The 27,199-nt window shown below is 47.5% G+C and overlaps 1 protein-coding gene across 2 annotated transcripts in view; it reads right to left on the reverse strand.

Moving 5' to 3' along the window:
* The window catches only part of COPG2 (COPI coat complex subunit gamma 2), a 39,583-nt gene that overhangs the window by 569 nt on the left and 11,815 nt on the right, over window positions 1-27,199 (reverse strand). For both annotated transcript variants that reach the window (XM_081022734.1, XM_081022733.1), the window contains exons 8-23: window positions 25,966-26,052; window positions 25,237-25,394; window positions 24,858-24,991; window positions 24,245-24,312; window positions 23,181-23,369; window positions 22,199-22,294; window positions 21,037-21,280; window positions 13,140-13,215; window positions 11,396-11,499; window positions 10,994-11,119; window positions 9,100-9,162; window positions 8,810-8,949; window positions 8,109-8,280; window positions 5,294-5,391; window positions 3,056-3,194; window positions 1,535-1,633 (exon numbers count right to left, since the gene is read on the reverse strand). In XM_081022734.1, the coding sequence (XP_080878860.1) occupies window positions 1,535-1,633; window positions 3,056-3,194; window positions 5,294-5,391; window positions 8,109-8,280; window positions 8,810-8,949; window positions 9,100-9,162; window positions 10,994-11,119; window positions 11,396-11,499; window positions 13,140-13,215; window positions 21,037-21,280; window positions 22,199-22,294; window positions 23,181-23,369; window positions 24,245-24,312; window positions 24,858-24,991; window positions 25,237-25,394; window positions 25,966-26,052 (1,993 nt within the window). The remainder of the gene's footprint in view (window positions 1-1,534; window positions 1,634-3,055; window positions 3,195-5,293; window positions 5,392-8,108; window positions 8,281-8,809; window positions 8,950-9,099; window positions 9,163-10,993; window positions 11,120-11,395; window positions 11,500-13,139; window positions 13,216-21,036; window positions 21,281-22,198; window positions 22,295-23,180; window positions 23,370-24,244; window positions 24,313-24,857; window positions 24,992-25,236; window positions 25,395-25,965; window positions 26,053-27,199) is intronic.

Genomic DNA, 27,199 nt, shown 5'->3' on the forward strand with positions numbered 1-27,199 from the left:
GACAAGGAGAGTCACTGCGGTGGCACTCGGCCGCACCGGCTCAGGGCTGCTCACATCCTTTCTTGCAGAAATGCTAACAGGTTGCAATCGTCCAGGCAAGGAATGAAGGGGATGCTGTGGGGCGATTCAGAGCAGGGATGGGGAACATCTTGCTTTCCAGACATGGCTGGCCTCACATCCGTCCCAGGCCAGAGGGGCTTGGGAGTCTAGTTACATCGAGATGGCCAAAGATGCCTTATCTCCTTTACAGTCCCTGCCCATAAGCTCAGACTTATCTTTTTTAAAAGAAGGAGTAAGGAAGTGTGGGGAAAGAAGCAAATTCTGATGCCAACTCTTAAAAGTTGCACACTTCTTCTAGACAGCTGCTGAGCAGTTTCCTATGCTGCACTGTGTAACTACAGCCAGATTCTGAGACCTGGTTCTGCATTTAAGGTGAAAATCTGTTCTGCACCTACAAAAACCAAGGCAATTGACTCACAACCCACAGCCAAAAATACTTAACAAAGTGCTTCTCTAATAGCTATGCCAACTAGTTATATAACCCTTGGGCTGTTGGTTCTGAAGGCCTTTAAAGAGCAGCCAATAATAATAATAATAATAATAATAATAATAATAATAGTACATTTTTATTTATACCTCGCCCTTCCCGGTTCAGGAAACCGGGCTCAGGGCGGCTAACAACAAATTTAAAACACTTAATTGATGCAACAAAAAACAGCATAAAATACAGTATAAAACATGAATAACAATAAATTCAGAATTCAAAAATCAATCAATTTAGGGGGGAAATCCATCCAATAAACATTGGATGATCACCAGGGCCAGCTGGCTAAGTTAGTCCTATTTGGGCCAGCGAGGAGACCAGGGGAGAATTAGCTGTGGGATCCCAGAGCAGGTAATCTTCATCAAAAGGGGAGGGGGAGGGAAGGAAGGGGAATAAAAAATCAGGTTAAGTTCAAATTGAAAGCCAGGCGGAATAGCTCTGTCTTACAGGCCCTGCGGAAGTTAAATCCTGCAGGGCCCTGGTCTCATGGGACAGAGCATTCCACCAGGTCAGAGCCATCACTGAGAAGGCCCTGGCCCAGGTGGAGGATAGTCTGACTTCCTTAGGGCCTGGGACCTCTAAACTATGATTATTCATGGACCTTAAGGTCCTCTGCAGGGCATACCAGGAGAGGCAGTCCCATAAATATGAGGGCCCTCAGCCACAAAGGGCTTTAAAGGTCAAAACCAGCACCTTAAACCTGACCTGATACTCCACTGGGAGCCAGTGCTAACTAGACAAGCATTTGGGCAGAAGTGATCTCAAGAGAGGAGCAGCAGCTTTTAAAGCCACTCCCAGCTCTACGCTGAGTGATGCCTATCGCTGGATGAGAATGAATGCTGTTCCTGAGAGAAGTGCTTCACAGAAGGTCCCTGCTGCTGTTCTTGGGACAGGACAACTCCAGTGCCATTAATTCTCTTGGGGTGACACCATTTCAGCCACAGGTTCCCCAGACACCACTGAACACTGTCCCCTCTGACTGATTCTTACCGGCCAGGTAGAGCGTGTGCGAATTCTTGTTCTCGGGCACTTTGTCAGATCTCTCGCATGGCTGCATGCCCAGGAACTTCACAATGTTGCTGACAGCTTCTGCATTCAGAGGTTTTGAGAAGACCTGGGGTTAGTCCTGCGTTGTCTCGGCTGTGTGGTCAGATCCAAAGGGGATCTTTCAAAGTTGCAGCTAGTCACCCCAGGATCCTAGGAAGCCATCTTAGACAAGAGTCAGGCAACTGTCCATCTAGCTCACCACTGTCTACACCAGGATTTCCCAAACTTGGGTTTCCAGCTGTTTTGGACTACAATTCCCATCATCCCTGGCCACTGGTCCTGCTCGCTAGGGATGATGGGAGTTGTAGTCCAAAAACAGCTGGAAACCCAAGTTTGGGAAACCCTGCTCTATACTGACTGGTAGCAGCTCTCTAGGACTTCAGACAAGGGTATCACCCAAACCTGGCTGGAGAGACGGGATTGAACCAGGGATCTTTTTCATACAAGGCAGGTGCTCAGCCATTGAGTTAGACCTCTTGCCTCTAGCTATCTTGTTAAGTGGGGAAGTCAGAGTTGCTTCTGACAACTGGAGATCTAGAACAGGCTTCCTCAACCTCGGCCCTCCAGATGTTTTTGGCCTACAACTCCCATGACCCCTAGCTAGCAGGACCAGTGGTCAAGGATGATGGGAATTATACAGTGGTACCTCGGGATAATGGGACGCGGGTGGCGCTGTGGGTTAAACCACAGAGCCTAGGGCTTGCCGATCAGAAGGTCGGCGGTTCGAATCCCTGCGACGGGGTGAGCTCCCGTTGCTCGGTCCCTGCTCCTGCCAACCTAGCACTTTGAAAGCACATCAGAGTGCAAGTAGATAAATAGGTACCGCTCCGCGGGGAAGGTAAACGGCGTTTCCGTGCGCTGCTCTGGTTCGCCAGAAGTGGCTTAGTCATGCTGGCCACATGACCCAGAAGCTGTACACCGGCTCCCTTGGCCAATAAAGCGAGATGAGCACCGCAACCCCAGAGTTGGTCACGACTGGACCTAATGGTCAGGGGTCCCTTTACCTTTACCTTGGGTTAAGAACTTAATTCGTTCCAGAGGTCCGTTCTTAACCTGAAACTGTTCTTAACCTTAAGCACCACTTTAGCTATTGGGGCCTCCTGCTGCTGCCGGAGCACGATTTCTGTTCTCATCCTGAAGTTCTTAACCCAAGGTACTACTTCTGGGTTAGCGGAGTCTGTAATCTGAAGCGTTTGTAACCTGAGGTACCACTGTAGTCTCAAAACATCTGGAGGGCCAAGGTTGAGGAAGCCTGATCAAGAATAACCCTTCTTGTTCTCTAAGCTAAAAGAACAGTCTTGCATTTTCTTGAATCTTACATACTAGGACCATATACCCTGTTCTTGGAGCAGAAGCTAAAAAGTTGTCTTGTTTAGAAGACACTCAGGAGCCTGGGAATGTTTTTTTTCTAAAATTGGTTTCAACATGCAATCTTAGGTCTGGGAAAAAGCTGCCGTATCTCACCGTCCAGGGTTTTGATAGTGCTGAGAGCAAAGGTCTCTTCTTTCTCATAGTCGTCCCCGACTTCCTCCCAGGCAGCTGCAAAGTTGGGCTTCAAGACCTTCTGGAGGTGGTCGGAGAGAGTCAGCTCCAGGTCTTCCAGCTGGCAGAGAAAAGGAGGTTAGTCCTCAGGGTGGGGAAACGCCCTCAAGATGCAAGATGCTCACCCCCATCGGCCTGTTGCAAAGATGGATACAGCACTTGGCCTCGGTGTGATCCGCTGGCAGCCTTCAGGCCGAATAATAATAATAATAACAATAATTTTCTTTATACCCTGCCCTTCCTGGTTCAAAAACCGGGATCAGGGCGGCTAACAACAAATTTAAAACAATTATAAAAGCAGCATAAAATACAGTATAAAAACATGAATAACAATAAAATTCAAAAATCAATTTAGGGGAAATAAGGATTAATCTCCAGGGCTAGCTGGCTGAATTGGTCCTACTTGGGCCAGCAAGGAGGCCAGGGGAGAATTAGCTGTGGGGTCTCAGAGCGGGTGATCTTCATAAAAGGGGAGGGGGAGGGAAGGGAAGGGAAATAAAAGATCAGGCTGAATTCAAATTAAGGCCAGGCGGAATAGCTCTGTCTTACAGGCCTGACGGAAGGAGGTTAAATCCTGCAGGGCCCTGATCTCATGGGACAGAGCATTCCACCAGGTCGGAGCCATCACTGAAAAGGCCCTGGCCCTGGTGGAGGATAGTCTGACTTCCTTAGGGCCTGGGACCTCTAAACTATGGTTATTCATGGACCTTTGCGGGGCAGACCAGGAGAGGTGGTCCCGTAGATACGAGGGCCCTAAGCCACAAAGGGCCTTAAAGGTCAAGACCAGCACCTTGAACCTGACCCGATACTCCACCGGGAGCCAGTGCAGCTTGAAAAGCACTGGGTGAATATGCTCCCATGGCAGAGACCCCGTGAGGAGCCTCGCTGCAGCATTCTGCACCGCTGGAGTTTATGGGACAGTTTCAAGGGAAGCCCCGCATAGAGCGAATTACAGTAGTCAAGCCTGGAGGTGACCGTCGCATGGATCACCGTGGCCAGGTTGGGGCGGGAAAGGTTAGTGTCAGCAACCCAAAGTAGCCAAAGAAGGGGCTCCTTACACACCTGCCCCACGCGTTCCTCCTCCCCTCTCCCACCACTGGCATGAAATCTGCTTCCTCTGGAAACGAGGAAGCCACACAATGGCTGGACAAGTTGGGAACAAGGCTGGAAGGCATGAGCCCAAAGAGAGCTCTTTGACACTGGCCTCCATATGTGTTCAATGGCCACAGACGCAGGTTATCCAGAATGACAGGATTTCGACAGAAAAGATAAAATCCCAATGTGCTCTCAAACTACAGTGCTGAATGGGGAAATGGGGGTTATTGTTCTGCTGTTTTAATTATTTGTGTTTTTATCTTGTATCTTATTTTGCAAACCACCTAAGATCTTATGATGAAGGGCATCATCATCATCAGTGCTTTTTTTCTGGGCGGGGGACACAGGGGTACACATACCCCTAAACATTTTGTGAATCTTTGTATTTCTGTCCATTTACTATATTTTCCCCGATTTGAACTATAAAATGGTGATTTTCTTGAGGTAAAACGAGAGTACCCCTAAACATTTTTAAAGAAAAAAAGCACTAATAATGATGATGATTTTTATACACTTTTCTGCACTGCTGAGTGAAAGCAACGTGCAATTATACACTTAAAAATCAGTATAAAATGCTTCCAGCTAAGATAGATAAGAACAGCAGGAAATGAGTAGCACAATGAAGTGTGCTCATCTCCCATAGGTGAAAAAGTCTTTCCTTATTTACGGAACAAAGGAGACAAAGGAACATCTCACTAGAAGGTGTTCCGGGGGTACAGCTGATGATTTGAAGCAAGGCCTCCCAGTGGATCTTAAACTTCGGGATGGGTCATGTGGAAGGAGGGAAACCAGTTTCCACAACTCTCAGACTTCGAAGGAAGTAGCCTGGTTAGGTCTGTGAAGTTAGCTGAGGATTTGAGTCTATCGAATAAGTTTCCCCCACAACCATTTCTGACAGAATGTGAACAGTAGGTAGCCCAGACTACTATTGTGTGTGTGTTTCTTATTTTAAAAACAGTCGGGGGCATCAAAGACAGATTTTTATGCAAATCTCCAGGGTGGAATGAGCCTGTTCCTCATCCTGTTCAGCCCTGCCCACAGAACATTTGTCCTGGGCTCGCTTACCACATATTCGTCGTCGTAGCCGTCCTCGTCCGGCACTCCAGTGTGAGGGTCGCAGTCTCGCACAGTGAACTTCATAGTGCAGCTAAAAGTGCAGGTGACTGGGGTGAGGGAGAAAGGAGTCCACGTTAAGAGGGAGACCTGCTCCGAGCAAAACCAGAAGCCGGGAAGGAAAACAGCCCAGCCTCCGAGTGGCAAATGCCGATGACAGACAGCCGAGGAATTAAAACCCAGGCACATCCTGAGCGGGGTAGCCTTGAAATTGGTTTAAACGTTATGACAACTCCATGCGGAAGTGGCCGCAGGCCAGGTCGCAACTCGGACGTATGGATCTGGACCCAAACACGGAGCTACGGCTCTCAAGGTTTGATTCGGGGCTTGTCGCTCACACTACGACAAGCGCCTTTGGCGCCAGGAGCTTTGATCCCTTCAACCAGCCACTTGGAATGACAGAATTGCAGAGCTGTGCTGTGGGTTAAACCACAGAGCCTAGGACTTGCTGATCAGCGGTTCGAATCCCCATGACGGGGTGAGCTCCTGTTGCTCAGTCCCTGCTCCTGCCAACCTAGCAGTTCGAAAGCACGTCAAAGTGCAAGTAGATAAATAGGTACCGCTCCAGCGGGAAGGTAAATGGCGTTTCCGTGCGCTGCTCTGGTTCGCCAGAAGCGGCTTAGTCATGCTGGCCACATGACCCGGAAGCTGTACGCCGGCTCCCTCGGCCAATAAAGCAAGATGAGCGCCGCAACCCCAGAGTCGGCCACAACTGGACCTAATGGTCAGGGGTCCCTTTACCTTTTAAGGGACCCTCAAGGGCCATCTAGTCCAACCCACTGCAATGCAGGAATCACAGTGGAAGAATCCCTGGCAGACGGCCATCCAAGCTCTGCTTTAAAAATCTCCCACTTGCCTTGCATGTATTGAAAAGCAAACCGATGGGCACAAAGGAGGAGAAAACAAGGGAGGAGAAAGTTGTTCCGCCTGGCCTTTGGCTTGGAATCAACTGGATCCCCTCTTTCCTTTTTTCTTTCTCCTTCTGCCATGGAACTCCTATTTGGGGACTTCCCTGGCTTTTTTCCGGCCCACGTAGGACCAGTCTGGATAGTTAGCCTTGGTGAAGATTTGACGTTTTCAACCCCAAAAGTTTTTGATTTGAGTTTCTACTGAAATGAGGCTGCATTTTAACGTTTATTTTAATCTTGTTTTTAAGTTGTATTTTAATCAATTGTTTTTATACCTGGTGTTAGCCGCCCTGAGCCCGGTCTTGGCTGGGGAGGGCAGAGTATAAATAAAAAAAATTATTTTATTATTATTATTATTATTATTATTATTATTATTAAAACCACTGGAAGCCCAGTGGGTGCCTTAAGCACTCAGGGCAGCTGCTCCACAAGGTGGCTAAACCATTACTAGCAAAAGCCAATCTATGCTGCACGTCAGGATCATCTAAGAACACACAAGCAGCCATACAGGATCAGGCCACTGGCCTGTCCAGGCCAGCATCCTGCCCTCACTGTGGCCGACCAGATGCCTCAGAGGGAAGCCTGCAAGATGGACCTGGTGGAAGTTTTAGTGCTGGACACACCCGGAATGGCGCTTTGTGACTCTTTATTTCAGGCATTTTTATACTGCTTAATTATTATACCGCTTCAAGTTACATGAAAGGAGATTCGGACTCAGCATCAGGAAGACCGTTCTGACAATAAGTGCTACTTGACATTGGAACAGATTTCCTCGGGAGGTGGTGGACCAGGCACAGGCAAACACAGCCCCTTCAGATGTTTTGAGACTACAATTCCAATCATCCCTGACCACTGGTCCTGTTAGCTAGGGATGATGGGAGTTGTAGTCCCAAAACATCTGGAGGGCCGAGTTTGCCTATGCCTGTTGTAACTCTCCTTCCTTGGAGGCTTTTAAGCAGAGGTTGGATGGCCATCTGTCCTGGATGCTTTAGTTGAAATTCCTGCATTGCAGGGGCTTGGACTACCTCGGGGTACCTCCCAACTCTATGATTCTATGATTAACACACACACACACATATATATATATATCTCCCAACAATCATTTAACATAACTTCTTATCTTATATAATATTTTAGACTTGCGTCAACAACCTCTGAAGATTTTCCGTTCTTTATCACTTGTTCTGCATTTCTTAATTTCTCTATTACTTTTAACTGTCCTTAACTAATAATTCTTTTCAAAGTCTTCCTTGCAACATTTCACAAAGTCCTCCTTACAGAACTTCTTGCAGTCCTACTAGCATAATCTGTTTATCACAATTGCTTTTCAAATAGTTCAAATATTTACTCCAGTCCTCCAAGAATCTCTGATCCCGCAGGTTCCGAATCCTTCCTGTTAATTTATCTAATTCTGCATAGTCCATTAATTTCATTTGCCATTCTTCTTTCATCTGTAATTCTTCTTGCTTCCCTTTTTGTGCCAGTAACATTCTTGCTGCTGTTGTTCCATATAAAAACAATTTATAATCCTGTCTGTTGAGACCCTCCCCTACAATGCCAAGTAAAAATGCTTCTGGTTTCTTACTAAACGTATATTTCAACATCTTTTTCATCTCATTATATATTATTTCCCAGAAGTTTTCTACTTTCTAACATTCCCACCACATGTGATGAAAAGTTTCTTCTTTATGATTAACATTTCTAAGTGATGTTCATAAAATTACCCAGAGACTAAAAATAAACCATGCAAAGAGTAAGAACCATTTAAAAATCCATCATGAAATTGATATCCAGAGGGCAACATATTTTGTTCCCAGAGAGCTTCTGTTTGGATTTGGTCAACTGAAAAAGCAGCCTACCTGCTGTGGGGTCGTCCAGGGGCAGCCGGACAAGTGTGTAGCACATTCCTGGCTGGTTGTAGGAGAGGATGGGGGCGGGGATGCAGCGGAGCACATCGTAGGCGTCGGAAGGCTCCATCTGCACCGTCACCTTCTCCAGTAACTGGTCGTTGAGGGTGTTTGTGCAGTCGAACTAGAGAGAGAGGGGAGAAGCAAACTGAGGGTTGCTTGTGGCTTGGATCTCTCTTCTGCTGCCCTTTCTCCAGGGCTCGCGCAAAGCACACGCCGCCAACCTTCTCCAATCTGGTGCCCGCCAGATGTTTCAGCCCGAGCAAGCATGGCCACAGGGCTGGCTTGTCAGAAGTGTGGATCAAAACATCTGGGGAAGACAGATGTTTTAAACACTTGCTGAAAACTTTTCTATCCCGCCAGGCCTGCGCAGGCAACTAAGATTCCTGCATGGAAGAGGGTTGAACTAGATGGCCCTTAGGATCCCTTCCAACTCGACAATTCTAGGGTTCTATAAAAGTACATCCCACCCACCCACCCACCCACAATGGTCTATTGAGGTTTGCTTTTAATTTCATTTCGCGTTTAACTTTTTGTTGAGACTACAAAGCACCACCAAAAATTCCTTTCCAGGGCATGTGGCAATGGAAGGGGTTTAACTTGCACCTAACATCCTCTGCGGCCTCTGCCAACAACGCTAAGGCTTCTTGTACCTGGAAGACGATGTGATTTGAGAAGACGTGCTTGATGCAGCGGACAAAATACTCCGTCTCGGCCTCGGTCAGCTGCACTGGATCGGATGACTTGAAGAGAGGGCCCAAATTCTTGAACTCCGGAATGGCAGCCAGTTGTTCTAAAGGGGAAGAAACAGACTCAGCTTACAGGGAGACAACATGTTCTCTCCCTCCAGCCACCTTGCAAACGGCCATGGCAAATGCAGTTAAAACACAACCTTCTGTAGCTCTCCAGGGTTTAAGAGCGCGGCTCTGGGGTCTTTTATTACCTTGGAATATGTCCTGCCGTGAAGGAGCCATTTTTTCGGGCTTGTTGGCCACCAGGGCAATCTCTGAAATGAGAAACAGCCATTAAAATTTCCAGCCAAGATGCCCAAGACAAATCCATAATGCAGAGGCGTGAGCACGTGGGCATGACTGCAGACCCGAAAAATTGTCCTGGGCATCACACACACTGCAGCTTATTTTACTACACACCAGGGAAGGCCTTTTGCAGGCTCATGTCCGGGAGCCACTCTGGCGACTGCAGGCATAACATGCAAAAAATCCACCCAAGACCCATGGCATGTACAAAGTTCCAAACTGTGCCTGCTCCAGGCTCCAGGCAGGGATCGGGTTAAAATTGCTTAAAACACACGGTGTTTTAACACGGGATAGCTTTCTCCAAAAGAACATGGAAAATATATTGTATGTATCCATTGTGACTGGATACAGCTCTGGTGGAGAGCCCTCCAGACTCATTCCTGCTTCTGTCTGCCACTTCAGAGGCCATAAAGAGGGGAGGAAGCAGCCGTGCCAACAGGCTAAAAAATAGCTGTTGAACGAAAAATAACAGCGAAATTCACTTGCGCGGTGGTGTGTTGTTTGATAAGAGATTGAGTGTTTGGGGGGGGGGGAGGGAGGTTCGTTTAATTTCATTGTACACAGGTTGTACAATGAAAATAAAGGTATTATTATTATTATTATTATTATTATTATTATTATTACTTAGGCAACCCTCCATCCTGCCTGGAGATGAGCTGCAACAGAGAGTCTTTGCTGTGTGCATGAAGCTCCATTTGTACAAAAAACTACCTTTCATAAGCTGCTTTGGGATGCCTTGGCCTTGAAAGGCAGTACATAAGTACTTAACAGAACAGAACAGAACAGAATATTATCATCAGAACCTGTACAGACCGTTACAGTGGTACCTTGGTTCCCGAACGGCTTAGTTGATGAACAAATCAGCTCCTGAACATCACAAACTTGGAAGTAAGTGTTTTTCGGAAGCCGAACATCCGTTTCAACTGTCGGCATTGTTTCTGGGGCCAATCAGAAGCTGCGCCTTGGTTTGGGAACGTTTTGGAAGCTGAACAGACTTCTATAATGGATTGAGTTCGAGAATCGAGGTACCACTGTATTCCGCAAGATTAACCGTGGTCAGATTATGTATCTACATATACCAAACTTCTGGCCGTGTACCCGATAAACACTCAAGATGTGGAAAGCTCACAGCATCTCTCAAGGATGTGTTCTTGGATGTCCCCATCATGCCACTTGGCACCCAGGTGGGCATTGCACACAGTTAAGGCATTGGTTAGCGGAGTTTGTAACCTGAAGCGCCTGTAACCTGAAGCATCTGTAACCCGAGGTACCACTGTATAGTTAAAGCTATTGTTTTCCCAGTAGTGATGTATGGAAGTGAGAGCTGGACCATAAAGAAGGCTGATCGCCGAAGAATCAATGCTTTTGAATTCTGGTGCTGGAGGAGACTCTTGAGAGTCCCATGGACTGCAAGAAGATCAAACCTCTCCATTCTGAAGGAAATCAGCCCTGAGTGCTCACTGGAAGGACAGATCCTGAAGCTGAGGCACCAAGACTTTGGCCACCTCATGAGAAGAGAAGACTCCCTGGAAAAGACCCTGATGTTGGGAAAGATGGAGGGCACAAGGAGAAGGGGATGACAGAGGACGAGATGGTTGGACGGTGTTCTTGAAGCTACCAGCATGAGTTTGACCAAACTGCGGGAAGCAGTGGAAGACAGGAGTGCCTGGCGTGCTCTGGTCCATTAGGTCATGAAGAGTCGGACACGACTAAACAATTAAACAACAACAACAAAAGGCAGTGGAGTTCCACATCTGGAGCAGAAGACCTACCCCCTTAAGCCTGTTTTTGCCCCATTACCTGCTTTCTGCTCAAAGGTGGGGGCAGTGGCCAGAGGCACGGACCTCATGTCAAAAGGCTTCTCTGTGGGCTCCAGGGTGTACTGGTGCAGGGCCTTTTCCATGCCGGGAATGGAGACGGTCAAGCCTGAAAAGAGGGAGGGGTGAAAGGTGTTCAAGGAAGGCTCACGTGGGGCTCAGAGGCCCAATTTGCTGGCAGGAGCATCAAGGGTGGGGAAGGGCCAATAGACATAAATACCCAACACCAGAGCTTTATCCATTGTCCAGAGCAGCCCCAAGAGGTGTGGCAATTCCCTGGATATCCTGCAAAGGTCTCCAGTTCTTAACCAATGGCCCCTGTTCCCCCCATCCCATTCTTTTAGGACTCGCAGGTGCAGTTCCGCCCTTCCCAGCCGGCACCAACCGTTAAAGATGTACGCAGCGTTCAGAGCCAGCTGCCTCTGCTGCAGCACGTTCAGGTAGAAGGTTGCTCGGTCGCGGACCTCGTCGTCGCTGTCCATCATGCACCTGCATGGCAAAAGAGGAGAGAAAGCCCTTGAAGGCTGCTGAAGGGGGGATGGCCACTACCAGACATCAGGAATCACAAGACAGAGAAACCAGTAGGAGAACACTTCGATCTCCCAGGACATTCTATACAAGATTTCAAAGCAGCTGTCTTATTACAAAAGAATTTCAGAAATAGACTGGGAAGAGAAGTTGCTGAATTGCAACTTATTACCAAACTTAAAGGGACGCGGGTGGCGCTGTGGGTTAAACCACAGAGCCTAGGACTTGCCAATCAGAAGGTCGGCGGTTCGAATCCCCGCGATGGGGTGAGCTCCCATTGCTCGGTCCCTGCTCCTGCCAACCTAGCAGTTCAAAAGCACGTCAAAGTGAAAGTAGATAAATAGGTACCGCTCCAGCGGGAAGGTAAACGGCGTTTCCGTGCGCTGCTCTGGTTTGCCAGAAGCGGCTTAGTCATGCTGGCCACATGACCCGGAAGCTGTACGCCGGCTCCCTTGGCCAATAAAGCGAGATGAGCGCCGCAACCCCAGAGTCGGTCACGACTGGACCTAATGGTCAGGGCTCTCTTTTCCTTTACTTTTACCAAACTTAAAACCATGGAGAGACCTGGTCTGAATAGAGACATTGGATTCTTATCTCATTATACATGATAAAGCTATTTTTAGCCATCTCACCCCTTGCTTTTTCCTGTAAGACCAACTGCAGTCGTTAACAGTCGTCAACAGGTTTACCACACCTATCAGCCAATCACCCATTCCCACCACCCTTCTGAGTAATACCCCTCCCCACCTTCTCACTATACATAGGGGTCTGGTGACTTCTGTTTCAGTGTATCTGAAGAAGTCTGCATGCACATGAAAGCTCATACCAATAACAAACTTAGCTGGTCTCTAAGGTGCTACTGGAAGGAAATTTTTTATTTTAAGTGTGTGTTCTCAGATGCTGAGGTAGTCCTTGTTTCCAAAAGAGAGAGGGGCCAGGGCCCAGGTCCACATGCAGAGCCCTGAGAACCCTGCTCCTTAGTTAAGAGTCATAGGACTGTAGAGTTGGAAGGGACCCCCAAAGCCCATCTAGTCCAGCCCCTACCAATTCAAGAATCACAACTGCATCACAGGTTCTAAGAGAGTGGGAAGGCAAGCTTTGGTGGTCAAGAGCTCAACTCCCTTTTTCTACTTTGTAGTTTTGAAAAAAGGACGTGGTGAAGGCTGGGGGAGTGGCTTGCTAAGTGGGTGTGGCTAAAACACTGATGGGGTGGAGCTCCACAGTCAAGCCTACTAAACTTCTGGCAAGAATCCCACCCCCTTTTTCTACACTTATACATGGAAGAGTTTTCTCCTCCCTTTTCTTACCAGCTTTTCGAATTTCCACCTAGAGCTGGATATAGTTTTGCAGTATTACAGCAAAGCTATATTTATCTTTATGGCAGCTGATTTGTTTTTTTTAAAAAAATAAATAAATCAAAAGTGAATTAAAGGTGAATTAAGATGCCTGCTTTCTACCGCCGTTCAGCTCAGCCCTGATGGATGCCCAAGAGGGCAAACAGCCCCTTATATGGCTGTTTCCAAGATGCCACAACGGAGCCCAACGCTCAAGGGACAGGAAAGAACCTGCTTTGAAAGTCTCTCTCCTGGCTTTGAACTCACCTCTGCAAGAGCACCAAGACACTGGGAAGGAGGTTCTCATTCTGGGCCCCAAACTTTGCCAATGCACTGACGGCAGCTGCAGAAGAAAACAGAGTCTGTAGATAAAGGGAAGCAAAAGTGGGGAAGGGTCGTAGCTCTGAAGGAGGCCATCTGCTTTTCCTGAAGAAGGCATGCAGGTAGAGACTCTCATCTAAAATGCTGGAAAGCCACTGCCAGTCACTGCAGACAATATGGAGCTAGATGGACTTAGTATAATCTTATTATTATTGTTGTTGTTGTTGTTAATAATAATAATAATAATAATAATAATAATAATAATACCCTGCCCATCTGGCTGGGTTTCTCCAGCCACTCTGGGCGGCTTCCAACAGAACACTAAAATACAATAACCTATTAAACATTACAAGCTTCCCTAAACAGGGCTGCCTTCAGATGTCGTCTAAAAATCTGGTAGTTGTTCTTCTCTTTGACATCTGGTGGGAGGGTGTTCCACAGGGCGGGTGCCACCACAGAGAAGGCCCTCTGCCTGGTTCCCTGTAACCTCACTTCTCGCAGGGAGGGAACCGCCTGAAGGCCCTCGGCGCTGGACCTCAGTGTCTGGGTAGAACAATGGGGGTGGAGACGCTCCTTCAGATATACTGGGCCGAGGCCGTTTAGGGCTTTCAAGGTCAGCACGAACACTTTGAATTGTGCTCGGAAACATACTGCAGGTCTTTCAAGACCGGTGTTATGTGGTCTCAATGGCCGCTCCCAGTCACCAGTCTAGCTGCCGCATTCTGTATTAGTTGCAGTTTCTAGGTCACCTTCAATGGTAGCCCCACATAGAGCGCACTGCAGTAGTCCAAGTGGGAGATAACTAGAGCATGCTCCACTCTGGCAGCACCCACTATTCCTGTTTATTTAAAGCAAGCTTGGACCAGGCTGCCTCCAAGACTTCTCTCACTTGTATAAGAACAGAAGAAGAGCCTGCTGGATCAGGCCAATGGCCCATCGAGTCCCGCATCCTCTTCTCACAGTGGCCGAATACCCCAAAGAACCCAGTAATCCAGGTAGATTGCCTCTGCACTGGGAGTTTGCATAGGAACGTAAGAACAGCCTGGCTGCTGGATGAGGCCAGCGGCCCGTCTAGTCCAGCATCCTGTTCTCACAGTGGCCAACCACATGCCTGGGGGAAACCCGCAAGCAGGATTTGAGGACAAAAGCATTCTCCCCTCCTGTGGTTTCCAGCAACTGGTATTCAGAAGCATTGCTGATTTTGTCTTCCTCAAATTCTTGCTGATGCTTACCTGGATCAGCAAGTTATTATCCTGTGGTTGCTTTAGGTCTCTCCACATAGGCTTGCACACTTAATACCTCAAGGACTGCCTTTCCTCATATCAAATCAATCAAAACCTTTATTGCATTAGCATACAGCCATAGCAAAATAAGACAAAAATACTAGAGACAAGCAACCAAACAAAATTCAAAGCGATATTACTGGCGTAATGACATTTAAATTACCCTAAGACAATAATGTAAAGATTTAGTTGCCAGCGCCAAGAATCCAAAATGCGGATGTATATAAAACATAAAATGGCCCCAAAATAGGCTCGGCACATTGGGTTGAAAAAGTAATAAAAAGAATTAAAACAGGTCCAGGTCTAGGACACACTACCCAGTCAGAGTAGCCCTGAGTTTCAGAGCCTGCACTATAAAGATTGCCACCCCACGTGAAATTTGGGGATTTGCGTCCACAAGAAGCGATTTCAAACAGTCTTCCTTAGATGTAATGGTGGACGGGATCAAGAGGAGGAGCTTAGGTCTTATTGGCTCATAAATAGGGCAGTAGAAAAAGAAATGTATGAAGTCCTCTACTTCATTCATTGTGCATGGACATAAACGCTGAGTAATAGGGGTCTTAGAGTAAATCCCCTGCAGGAAGGCCGTGGGTATAGAATGGAAACGGGCCATAGTAAACGCTCTTCTCAAATTGGGCTCCGTCAGGTCTATCAAGTAGTTGGCAAGTGATCTTACCACTTTCACTTTAGGGAGCCACATGGAGAGGCGAGCTGTAATGGACTGTGCCCGGTCCATGGCCTCGTCTCTTGTAAGAATCCAGGCCCGGATTTTATGTTGGTCCCAAGATGACAGCGTGTCGAGATCTGGGAGGGAGTAGCGTGTAGTAATAGTCTCCATGGCCTTGGACCATTTGTTGGTATGAGAACAAGTTAAAAGGCTTGCCTAGCTAGTAGGGAACCTGGGGCATTGATTAATTTACAGTAAAAACTAATGATTCTAATGTGGGCTCTCGCAACAATGGAGGGGAGGCCCAGTTCTGTTCTTAACTGTGCAGCAACTGAGCCCTTGGGGAGGCCCAGTATCTTTCGTGCAAAAGAGTTTTGCAGAATCTCCAGCCATTGTAGTGTTTTTAAATTCCACCCCCAGATTTCAACCCCATACAGTAACATCGGGAGGACTTTGCTGATAAATGCTTTTCTGATTGGTGGAACCAACTGGCCGCCTTTTGCATAGAAGAATTTCTCCAAGGCTTTGATGGTTCTACGGGCAGCCAGGATGGTCATATTTAGGTGAGCTGACCAGCTAAGCCCATGCTGAAAAGTGATACCCAAATACTTGAATGCTGAACAATATTCAATAGAGTGGCCCTCAAAATTCCAGAAAGGCTTCCGAGTTTTCGTGCCAAAAGTAAGAATTTTGGTTTTGGCGAAATTGATTTTGAGGGAGTTGGTATCACAATATGTCATGAGCCCTCTGAGCATGTTGTTTAAGCCCTGCTTGGTTAAAGACAGTATCACCATGTCGTCCGCATAGAGTAATATGGGGATCTTGAGCTGTTGTAAAGAGGGGGCAGATTGATTTAGGGCCTTCATGGTTGTAACGATGTCATTGATGTAGAAATTGAATAGAAAAGGGGCCAAGAGGCAGCCCTGTTTGACCCCTTTATTCAGAGGGAAAGGATCAGATAGAGCTCCCAGAGGGCCGAATTTTACTCTGGCCGATATGTCATTATGAATTTCCATAAGAAGGTGGAGGAGTCTCTTATCTATGTTAGTGTAACTAAGCTTCTGCCATAGCCTATCTCTGGGGATGGAGTCAAAAGCGGAGGTCAGGTCCACAAAAGCCGCGTGTAGTTTGCAGTTGAACCTGTTTAGGTATTTATCAATCAGGGTAAATAGAACAAGACATTGGCCAGATGTGCTGTGACCTTTACGGAAGCCAGCCTGTTCCGGGTGGAATAGCTTTGTTTCTTCTGCCCACTCGATTAATTTCTCTAGCAAGAATCTAGAGTAGACCTTGTATGATATGTCCAGCAGGCTGATAGGTCGATAGTTACGCGGATCTTGTGGATCCCCCTTTTTATGTATTGGGATGACTATGCTCTGTTTCCAATTAGGTGGAATCTTAAGAGTAGCATTAATAGTGGTAAAGAGAGATGCTAAAATAGGGGCCCACCATGTCTGGTTCGACAAGAATACCTCAGGTGGTATCATATCCTCCCCCGGGGATTTATCCCCTGAAAGCGTACTGATTAGTTGTATACATCTCTCTGGGGAGACTGGCTCCCAGGTGGGCAAGGCAGATGCTGGAAAAGTGGAGACAACATTTACTTCGGGATCTGGGGCGGAATACAGCTGAGCAAAGTGAGAGTGCCAACTGGCTGCTGTGATGTTATTAGCGATGAATGAGGGGGGTCTTAAACCTGCATTAATTAAATTCCAGAATTTCTTGTCGTCACGGGTTTTAATGGCCACTGACAGTGCCGTCCAGCGTTCTTTCGCAAAGAGCAATTTCTTATGTTGGAGCAACTTCTTGTAGTAAGAACGGAATTGGGCTAACTCCCTGATTTTGCTCTGGGTGCTGTCTGATTTCATATCAGACTGAAGAAATCTAAGCCTACTTCTGCACTGTTTGCATTCTTGGTCGAACCAAGTTTGATTCTTCCAGGTTAGAATCGCACGGGAAGGTTTTGTAAGTGAAGGAAGCAAGAAGGCTAGAATTTGCTGGAAAGTTGAGAAATGATTCACATTCATTGTTAACAGCTGAGCTTTCAGGGCTAGGATCTCAGGGGAATTTAGGAGGACTTTTATGTCTTGCTCCAGATAGAAATCCCACTTCTTACGTCCAGGAGCTAAGATCAGTGGATCCTGGGGGTGGAGTGAGCTGGGAAGCCCCAGCTGTGTGTGGAGGAAGGAGATGGCGATTGGCAGGTGGTCACTTTCGGTTCTGTTGAACACATTGAAACAATATGCCTTATCATTAAATGCCGAGGAGGACCAGATGTAGTCTATAACGCTTGCCCCTCTAGATCCTAGAAAAGTATAGAATCCCCCGGACCAGTCTTTGGGTGTGCCATGCAAGCTGTGCAGCCCGCAGTTTATGGTAAACTCCAGCAGTATGATGCCAGCCCTATTAATGGTCTTATCATGTGAATTCCACGTAGGAAACCACTCCTCTTCTATGAATAATTGCGACTTATCGGTGAATGAGCTTATATCTGCTCCGATTCTGGCATTAAAGTCCCCCATTATAAGGATCTCTGACTTTGGAAATTCAGCCACAGATTTATCGAGGATAAATCTTAAATCCTCCCAAAGCTGATTTGAATGAGAAGAGGAGTAGGTAGATGGATTGTACAAGTTTACACATATGAAGTCCCCAACCGGGCTGTTAGTGATATGTAAAGTTTGAATGCAATTACTCTCTAACCAAAAGAGAGGAGAGATATTAAGTTGAAGCTCCTGCAAAACAAATGTTACCAGGCCTCCACTAGGGCGCCCAAACAAATGTGTTTTGGTCGCAGGAATCACAAAGGCATCATAGCCCAGTAGGGAAGGGGGGGGTGACGATTCTAAGCACCAGGTCTCTTGTATACCCATAATCTGGAATTTCGCTAAAAACTCTTTCATATCCCCGCCATCCTGTTTGGACGTCCATCCCGCCACGTTCCAGGATAGCACATTGAAGCAGTTTGAAGAGGGACTATGTGCTAGTCAGTTACTCTGGTTGCTGGTGGGAGAAGCATTGCCAAGGGTCTGAGACAGCGCCAGGCGTGATACAGCCGAAGGTATCGAAGGGGTGGTAATTTGATTGATGTGGCCAGCAGGGTCTTCAATAAAGCCTGAGCTGTCTCTTTGCGCAGTGGCTTCCTTAACGTTTATATATTGGCTTGAAGAGGTTGCGGATACATGAGGTTCTACCAAAAGAGGTTGACTGGCAAAGGACGAGGATATACGGTCATCTGCCTGGACCACACTGAATGAGGACTCCAGGTCAGGCATAGAAGAATAGGACATTGACAGATTACCAGGATGAGGGGTGTTTGGCGCATTGCTCTTTAAGGCGGAGGACGAGGTAGCTGATTGCAGATCTATTAGTAGAGGTGAAGGGGGTCTGCGTTGCGACGGTGTATGAGGAGCTTCCGCCAGGCAGACTGCCATATCATCCGTTATTGGAGTCCCAGTGATTGGCAGGGGTTTCTGGGGTGTTAGCCCCTTCATGACTGCGTTCCTTTGATTTAATAGGTTGCTATGACCAGGTTTTGAGGAGATTTTCTCTTGAAGTACATGTGTAAGTTGCTGCTTGAGTGTATCGAGCCTGTTTATAACTTCCTGCTGTTCTACTAATGGCAACTCGCCATAGGATGAAATAAGGTCCCTCTCCTCTGAGGCAGCCAGATGGCTGGGCCCGCTTTGGTCATGCTTCTCTGTAGCTGGAGTAGATAAACCAGGAGGCTTGGGCTGAGAGGGAGGGTGAGGTTCCCGGGTGGACAGCTTGAGTTTCAAGACTATGTCGCGCCTGTCTGGCGAGCGGATACCTTTTTGTACGATGCTACGGAAAAGAGGTTTAATCCTGGTGTCATTAAAGACTCTCGTTGGGAAGATGCCCCAGGTGGCCAAAAACGCTTTATGCCTAACCAGTATGGAGGGAATTTTTGGTGACTGGAAGGAGAGCAGTACTTTTTGGAACCGATGGTGGTAGTATAAGAGTTTCACTGTACTGAGATCTATTAGCGGAGGCCAAATCTGAAGGAGTTGCCTTAGATGATCTTTGACATCTCTCGGATTATTCCACCTTGGGGACCTGGGGTCACTGCTGCGTATAGTTAGACATATTTTGTTTGGTTGTAAGATCAGAGATTGAGAGTCCAATTGAGTTTTTAAGAGGTGACCACCAGTACCACTTTCATGTCTAACAGGGGAGGTACACCTCTGTCCCTTTAAATCCCTCGGAGGCAGAGTGAGGTTGTGCTGCAGCTCCAGCAAATGGGCCTCAAGCTTTTGGTGGAGATTATTCACCTGCATGGAGATCCCATTTATGCTCTTAAAGATGCAGCGCAGGGTCCTGATTATTAATTGGAAATGATTGAATCCCATGCCATCGCCCAGGGCCAACTCGGACTCCCCCTTCGAGGTGACTCTCACTTCTTTGTCATTATCATTAGCATTATTCGTTGCCTTCGAGTTCACCCCCTCCACTTCTATATCGGCTGCGAGGTCAATTAAAGGATTAAAACGATTGTGGGTTTCAACCGTGTAGCTATCTTCCTCGTTATTTCTGCTACAGTTAAGAAAGAAAGAATCAATCTTGGACTGTTTGGGCCTCGGGGGAGGCATTGCCTCATCCAGGTCCCTTGGCCGCTTGCCATGGCCCATAGTGGAGATTAGGAGAAATATCCGCAATAATTGGAAATATCTTAATGCACCTTAGAGAGTATTGCAGGAGGCAGGGGAGTGGTGAGCGAAGAAAAGTAAGGTAAAGTTCGTTGCTTACTTACAATTCTCAGTCATTTGTCCGAGTGTCCCCCAGAAGAGAAAATCATTTAGCAATAAGAAACCTTAAACAGGGGAGTTTCTCTTCGTGCCGGCGGTGCAGGTCTGAAGGATCGTTGTTCTATGAAGCACACAAGTTTGGCACCACCCAGATCAATCCAAAGCAATCCTCCTTCGTCAAACTTAATTAAAATCTGGCATCACACCAGTGGAGAGTCCAGCAATTACTTGTCTAGCAAAAGGCAAAACTAAAGTAAATAGCTTACTCCAGCGGTTGTAAAATCCAAGTCAGGAGAAGAGGTCGGAGAGAACTGGAAGGAGGAAACTTACACGGTGGCCATCTTGAATTTCCTCATATAAACCAACCAGGACTCTGTGTTCATCATCTGAGGCCCTTCTTCATGTGCCTCCTCGAGAGGTCCGGAGGGTGGCAACACGAGAACAGGGCCTTTTCTGCAGTGGCTCCCCGTTTGCGGGATGCTCTCCCCAGGACTGCTCACCTGCCATTTCATTATGTATCTTTAGGTGTCAGGTTTTGTTTTGTTGCTTTTGTTTCAACTATTTATTGTGTTTTTATCTTGTGAACCGCCCTGAGATCTTTTGATGAAGGATGGTACAGTGGTACCTCGGGTTAAGAACTTAATTAGTTCCGGAGGTCCGTTCTTAACCTGAAACTGTTCTTAACCTGAAGCACCACTTTAGCTAATGGGGCCTCCCACTGCCACCGCACGATTTCTGTTCTCATCCTAAAGCAAAGTTCTTAACCCAAGGTACTATTTCTGGGTTAGCGGAGTCTGTAACCTGAAGTGTCTGTAACCCGAGGTACCACTGTATATAAATCTAATAAACAACAGCAAGAACCCCTCACCTTTAAAATTCATGATTGAAGCTTGGCATCTTGCTCCCTTAGCCTTCCCAACAAAAAGCCAAGCTTATCTTTACACAGCAGCAACGGGGCCTCCTACAAACAGTCTTGCTAAGCTAAAGGATCTGGGGCACGTATTCAACTCTGGGATGACACCAGGTGGACCCAAAGGCCCCATTCACGGCAGCCTCCCCCGGGAAGACCTGCTCTCTTCCCGTTTTTGGCTACGTAGCAAAGACAGATCTGGAGCCTGTCAACTCACCGGCCCTCACAGCTTCGTTTTCCAGCACCACCCTGTTGAAAATGAATCGGATGTACTTGGAAGGGGAGGGGGTCCTGGGCCCTTCCTTGCCAAGCAGGTGGAGGATCTTTGTGGCCAGCACCGTGTGCTCGCAGTCTTCAATGAACTCGCAGAGGTGGGCCAAGCCAGATTCCTTGCTCTCCGGGTTCTCCTCGATGATGCTGATGATGCAGTCGACGATGGCTCGCTTGTACTCAAAGCCACCCTGCGGAGGGGGCGGAAAAGCACGAGTCAAAGGGGGCTTGGAAGACCAGCCTAGCCCAGACATCCATCCATCCTGCTTAGATCCTATTCCCAAATGCACTTAATCAACTGAGGAACACACTTTATGGACACCCTCTTAGGGATTTCCCACATCTGCAAGGGCAAGAGCAACTTGCTGTTCACAATGGGGTTCTTTTTTTTTACGGAAACAAGGGGGCAAGAGGGTCCTCAGGCAGAATCAAACAAAAAGAGCAGAGAAATTCTTGCCCTAACAGATAGAAAAAAGAATGACAAAAACAAATGAGAAGTTAGGAGGCAAAACTAAATTCATTGGGGGTTTTTTTAAAAAAAACTTCATTTTTGTCCATGTGCCAAACCAACGAGGTGACCAAAATTTGTCAAGTGTTGTTTGGCCGATTCTAAGTCGTAGAAATGAGTCCCAAAGCAGGAACAGAGAGAGAGGCTTCTTGGACTTTTAGCTGTCCGTGGTGAAACAGTATCTAAATTCCTTTGTTCTTGTGCAGCAGATAATCTAGTGTAACAGATAACCAGGAAAAACGAAACTTTACACGGACTAAAACAAACATCCTTGCTTTTCAGATTGTTCAAAGGCTAGTATGTTTGCTCTGGCCACAAGCCCTACTTATTAAACTCCACCACGACCTTCCCGTCCTAGGCTTATACCAAAAGCAGGAGGTCTCAAGGATGTGAGGTTCCTCCAACCTGACCTCTTTGGGAAAAGATACATGATAAAGAAATGCTGGATCAACGTCACACTGTGGCAACTTCACATCAAGAGCAAACTTTTAGCTTGCATGAAAATATATACTGGATACATTAACTGTATTTCACCAAAATATGAGCGTGATGCCGATATGGTTTGCCGGTTGCCCGGCACAAGGCAGGCAACACAACCTACATCATCCCGGAGCATGTTGGAGAGGAAGGTCATCATGACGCTGTGTTTCCGCGGGTACTTCTGGCACAGGGCACTGATGGCTTGGACCACCACCACCTGTTAAGGCAAGAGCAGCACAAGGTTTGAGTGAAAGGCATCAGTACCTGCATTCCAGCAAAGATCTCTACAGGCCATGGACAGCCTTGATTCCACTTTGCCCCACTTTGGCCTTGTGAGGGCTGAATGGCAGGAAATAAATGATTTCATAAAACAAAAACAATACAGTCGTACCTTGGAAGTCGAACGGAATCCGTTCCGGAAGTCCATTCGACTTCCAAAATGTTCAACTTCCAAGGCGCGGCTTCCAATTGGCTGCAGGAACGTCCTGCAGCCAATCGGAAGCCGCAGAAGCTGCGGAAGACGTACAGCTTCCAAAAATCATTCGAAAACCAGAACAATCACTTCCGGTTTTCGATCGCTTGGGAGCCAAAATGTTTGAGTTTACAGGCATTCGGCTTCCGAGGTTCCACTGTATTCTGGTTCCCAAACGATCCTTGTTTTTTTTTACAGTGGTACCTCGGGTTACATACGCTTCAGGTTACATATGCTTCAGGTTACAGACTCCCCTAACCCAGAAATAGTGTCTCAGGTTAAGAACTTTGCTTCAGGATGAGAACAGAAATTGCGCAGCAGCAGCGCGGTGGCAGCAGGAGGCCCCATTAGTTAAAGTGGTGCTTCAGGTTAAGAACAGTTTCAGGTTAAGAACGGACCTCCAGAACGAATTATGTTCTTAACCCGAGGTTCCACTGTAATGCTGAATGTTGGCTGGGCTCACAAACTACAAGTGTTCTCTTATTGTAGATTCTGAAAAGCTTTGATTCCTGTCCTCACCTAGCCCAGGACCGCTGCCCAGCTCCAGGGAGATGAAGGTTGCCCTGCCAGCCAGGAACTCCTTCCGCCTAAGAACACTGCAGGCCGAAAGGCAGACGGGAAATCGCCTCACCTTAAACTCGTCCGAGATCTCGGACACAAAGGACGAGATCTGCTTCATGAGCCTGTCCACGCTGCTTTCGCTCCCTGTCTTCAGGAGGGTGGTGATGGCCAGGGTGGCAATGCTGCGGTTTGAATCCGTGATCAGGTTTTCCAGGTCCAAATTGCAGGCGGTTACTGCCGACGGGTGCTTCATCGCCACCTGGAAGGGCAGTCGGATGTTGGCAACCCAGAACAACTTACAGAATGGAAGAATCGTACGGCAGCGGTTCAGGGGTCCAGTGAATAGGAAGGTGAGACACCCGCTGCTGATTCTCTTGATTCTTAAGAACTGCACACCTCTGTGTGCTGTTTTGAAACTGCTGGATTTTACATGGTATTTTGGCCTGCACGAGCCAGGACCTGTCTTAGAGGTTACTGGGTCAAGAATTTGCTGCCCACCCCACAAAGACCAGAAACAGGCCCACTGCGCCAACAGGAGCCCCCTTCTCATCTTGCAGGGAGGGGGAGGAAAACAGTAAAAACCCACTGGAGAAGTCTGACAAGCCACCTGTATTGGACAAGGTCCTCTAGGATGTGCAAAGTGCCTTGGAAATGGTTACTGTGGCATTTGCCTCCTAGGATGGGTCATAACGAAAGGGTTAAAATGGGTGTGATGTGACTGGCCAGTGAGAATGCAAGGGGGGAGTAAAAGCTAAGAGTGGGAGGTTTTGAAAGAGAGTTGAGGTTTGGGAATTGGAGAAGGAAGAGGGAGGATTAGGTGTGGGTTGGTAGAGTTGTATTGTGGGAAAGTGAGAGGAATTGTTAGGTTGAGTCAGATAGATAGTTGGAATAATCAGTTTGGAGTTGTTAGGAACTAAGTTTAAGAAACTGACAAGAGAAAAATAAACTGAAACCATACGCTTGTTCCTGCATTTTAAAAATAAACTTGATTATCTGTTAATGTTAACAACTGTCTGGACTCCATGTGTCCCCGTGAGAAGTGGGGTGGTGGCAGCGAAGAAATCTATCGCAGTGGTGGCACAGGGTCAATAGACCGTCAAACATCTGGGGGCCCTGTGTGATCGCCACACTTACCTTATTGAGGGTCCTGACTGCGGCGTATCTCAGGACAGGCTTGGGAGAGCTACAGAAGAGCTGGAGCACTGAAATGAAAAGGAATTCACGTTTGAGGGCACAATCCCAGGAACTTTTACCGCTCTGTGCGCCCAGGTCCTAGGGCAGCCTTTCTCAACCTGTGGGTCCCTAGATGTTGTTGAACTACAACTCCCATCACCCCTAGCTAGCAAGGCCAGAGCTCAGGGGTGATGGGAGTTGTAGTCCAACAACATCTGGGGACCCACAGGTTGAGAACCGCCTATGGCCAGTCCCTGACAACTGCTGAACAGGAGCGCAAGCCAGAGCAGCCAGCACTAGGACAGAAGGAACAACAATCTCAGCCCCTTCCAACTTTAGGTGGATGAGAGCAAGCTGAAAGACACTTGAGATTCATTCTCCCCTGGTAGCCAGCAGCCATTTCTGCCCTTTGGAAATACTTGCCATGTCAGCCTCCCCCAATCTTCCAATGTTTTGGACTACAACTCCCATCAGCCCCTGCTAGGTTGATGGGAGTTGTAGTCCAAAACATCTGAAGGGAACCAGGATGGGGGGAAACTGCTCTCGGCGAATGTCATGCCTTCCTGAAGCTCACCTGAGACTGCCGGAGCCAGTTCCCTGGCTGTACAGTTTGGGAGATGGATGATGGCGGAGGCAGCCTCGTAAATGACCATCTCGTGTTTGTTCCGCAGGCAGCTTTCAATGAAATCAAACAGTGGGTTGTCATGCCTGCCAGAGAGAAAGGAAACTGCCTTTATGGATTTGTCAGAATTGAAAGCTGCTGATCTCCGAAATTGCAGCTACAATCTCACATGCAGCCCTGACCCCAACATTACCCAGCAGCTTCAATATCTCCTGAGGACCTTGAAGCCATAGAGAGAAAGTCTGAAATGGACTCTATTTGCACCTTTACGGTGCTGCAGGAATTGAGTACGGATGTTCTGCTAAAAGCCCTGACAAACAAACACGCTTACCCCTCCTCAGACTCTTTCAGCAGCCGGCTGGCGATCCGAATCAGCATGCAGTATGCAAACTGGGATTTCAACCCAGATTTAGTGAATTTATTCAGCATCTTGGAAACACCGAGGCGGTCGTTCTTCCGAAGGTGGTAGAGCAGCCCTAAGGCATGGTACTGGCAGGTCAGGGGGGAAATAATTGGGGGAGGGCAAATAAATCCATGATTACTGTTGTGCTAAATATAACTAAATATGATTGCTTTTTCAAATGAAGCTACTCTGAAGTACTTAAATAAAAAAATAGGCTCAATCCACAAAAGCTATAATAAAATGTGTTATAATCTTTAAGGTGCCGCAGGAATACAGTCATACCTTGGAATCTGTTGCGGAAGTCCGTTTGAATCCAAAATGTTCGGAAACCGAAACGCGGCTTCTGATTGGCTGCAGGAAGCTCCTGAAGCCAATCGGAAGCCCTGTTGGATTTTTGGCTTCCAAAAATAGTTCGCAAACCGCAACAGTCACTTCTGGGTTTGCGGCGTTCGGAAGCCAAAACGTCAGAGCACCAAGGCGTTCGAAAACCAAGATACGACTGTACTTGCTGCAGCAGACTAACGCAAAGACTCCTCTGGACGTGGTGGGGAAGTGTTTCTGTTATTTAACCACATCATGTATTACAACTGCACAAAGCCAATTCAAACCACCTGCAGTGCTAAAAGCATGTAGTCAAGGAAGGTGGGGGCATCGTACCTGCACCATGATGTTGTCACTGGAAGCAGCTTCCTGGGCTTCATTGATCCACCGTTTGACCACATCATAGTTGATCTTCATCATGTGCTGGAAATAATGGCAGAGAATCAATAACACTCACCCTGCTCCTGTCTTGGCACGTCTACCAACCAAGTTTAGCGGGTACCAACCTGTTTAACAGGTAGTTTAAACCCAGTAGCATATTACTGTGGCTGAAGAGATCAGAAGGACAACGATTACACTACAGGAAGGCTTTTCTGGAGCAGGCCACTTGCCTGCTGCTGTCCCAAAAGCAGGGGATGCACCTGACCTTCAAAAAGCACATAGAGCTGTAAGAGGAAGTGGGGGAAAGCGTCCCTCCTCCAAGTTCCTTTTTCAACTTTATGGGGAGGGTGGAGAGGCGGAGAGCCTTCTCAGCAGTGGCACCCTCCCATCAGATGTCAAGGAGATAAAGAACTGCACAACTTTTAGAAGACAGCTGAAGGCAGCCCTGTATTGGAAAGTTTTTAAATTATGTTTTTATATATGTTGGAAGCCGCCCAGAGTGGCTGGTGCAACCCAGCCATATGGGCAGGGTATAAATAATAAAATTATTATTAATACAGTGATACCTTTGGTTGCGAACGGGATCCGTTCCGGAGGCCTGTTCACAACATGAAAAGAGCGCAACCCGCAGCGGTGCGTCTGCACATGTGCGGGTTGCGAATCGCCGCTTCTGCGCATGATGTCATTTTGCACGTCTGCGCATGTGGCGAAACCCGGAAGTAACCCTTTCCAGTACTTCCGGGTCGCCACGGGACGTAACCTGAAAGAACGTAACATGAAGCAAACGTAACATGAGGTATGACTGTAATAATATGGGGCCTGTTAAGAGGCTTCACAGACACCAGGGCAATTCTAGGCACCACACTAGCAAACCCAGTATTAGGGAATGCCAGAGCTGTAGCTCAGAAATAGAGCATCTGCTTTGGATGAAGATGGTCCCAGGTTCAATTCCTGGCATCTCCAGGTAGGCCTGGGAAGGTCTTCCGCCTGAAACCTTGGAGAGGTGCTGCCAGTCAGTGTAGGAAGAACTGAGCTAGATGGACCAAGGGCCTGACTCAGCATAAGGCAGCTTCGTATGTATACTGTGGAGAAGGAGGTTTAGCAACTAGCTGGCAACGTTTTCTTTTGGGGTTTGCTTAATTCTGTGTCCAGGGTGGCTGTCTACCAGCTCCATCTGGTATGCAAGCTG

This window comes from Podarcis pityusensis, assembly GCF_964106645.2.
Source record: "Podarcis pityusensis genome assembly, chromosome: 10".
NCBI classification, from domain to species: Eukaryota; Metazoa; Chordata; class Lepidosauria; order Squamata; family Lacertidae; genus Podarcis; species Podarcis pityusensis.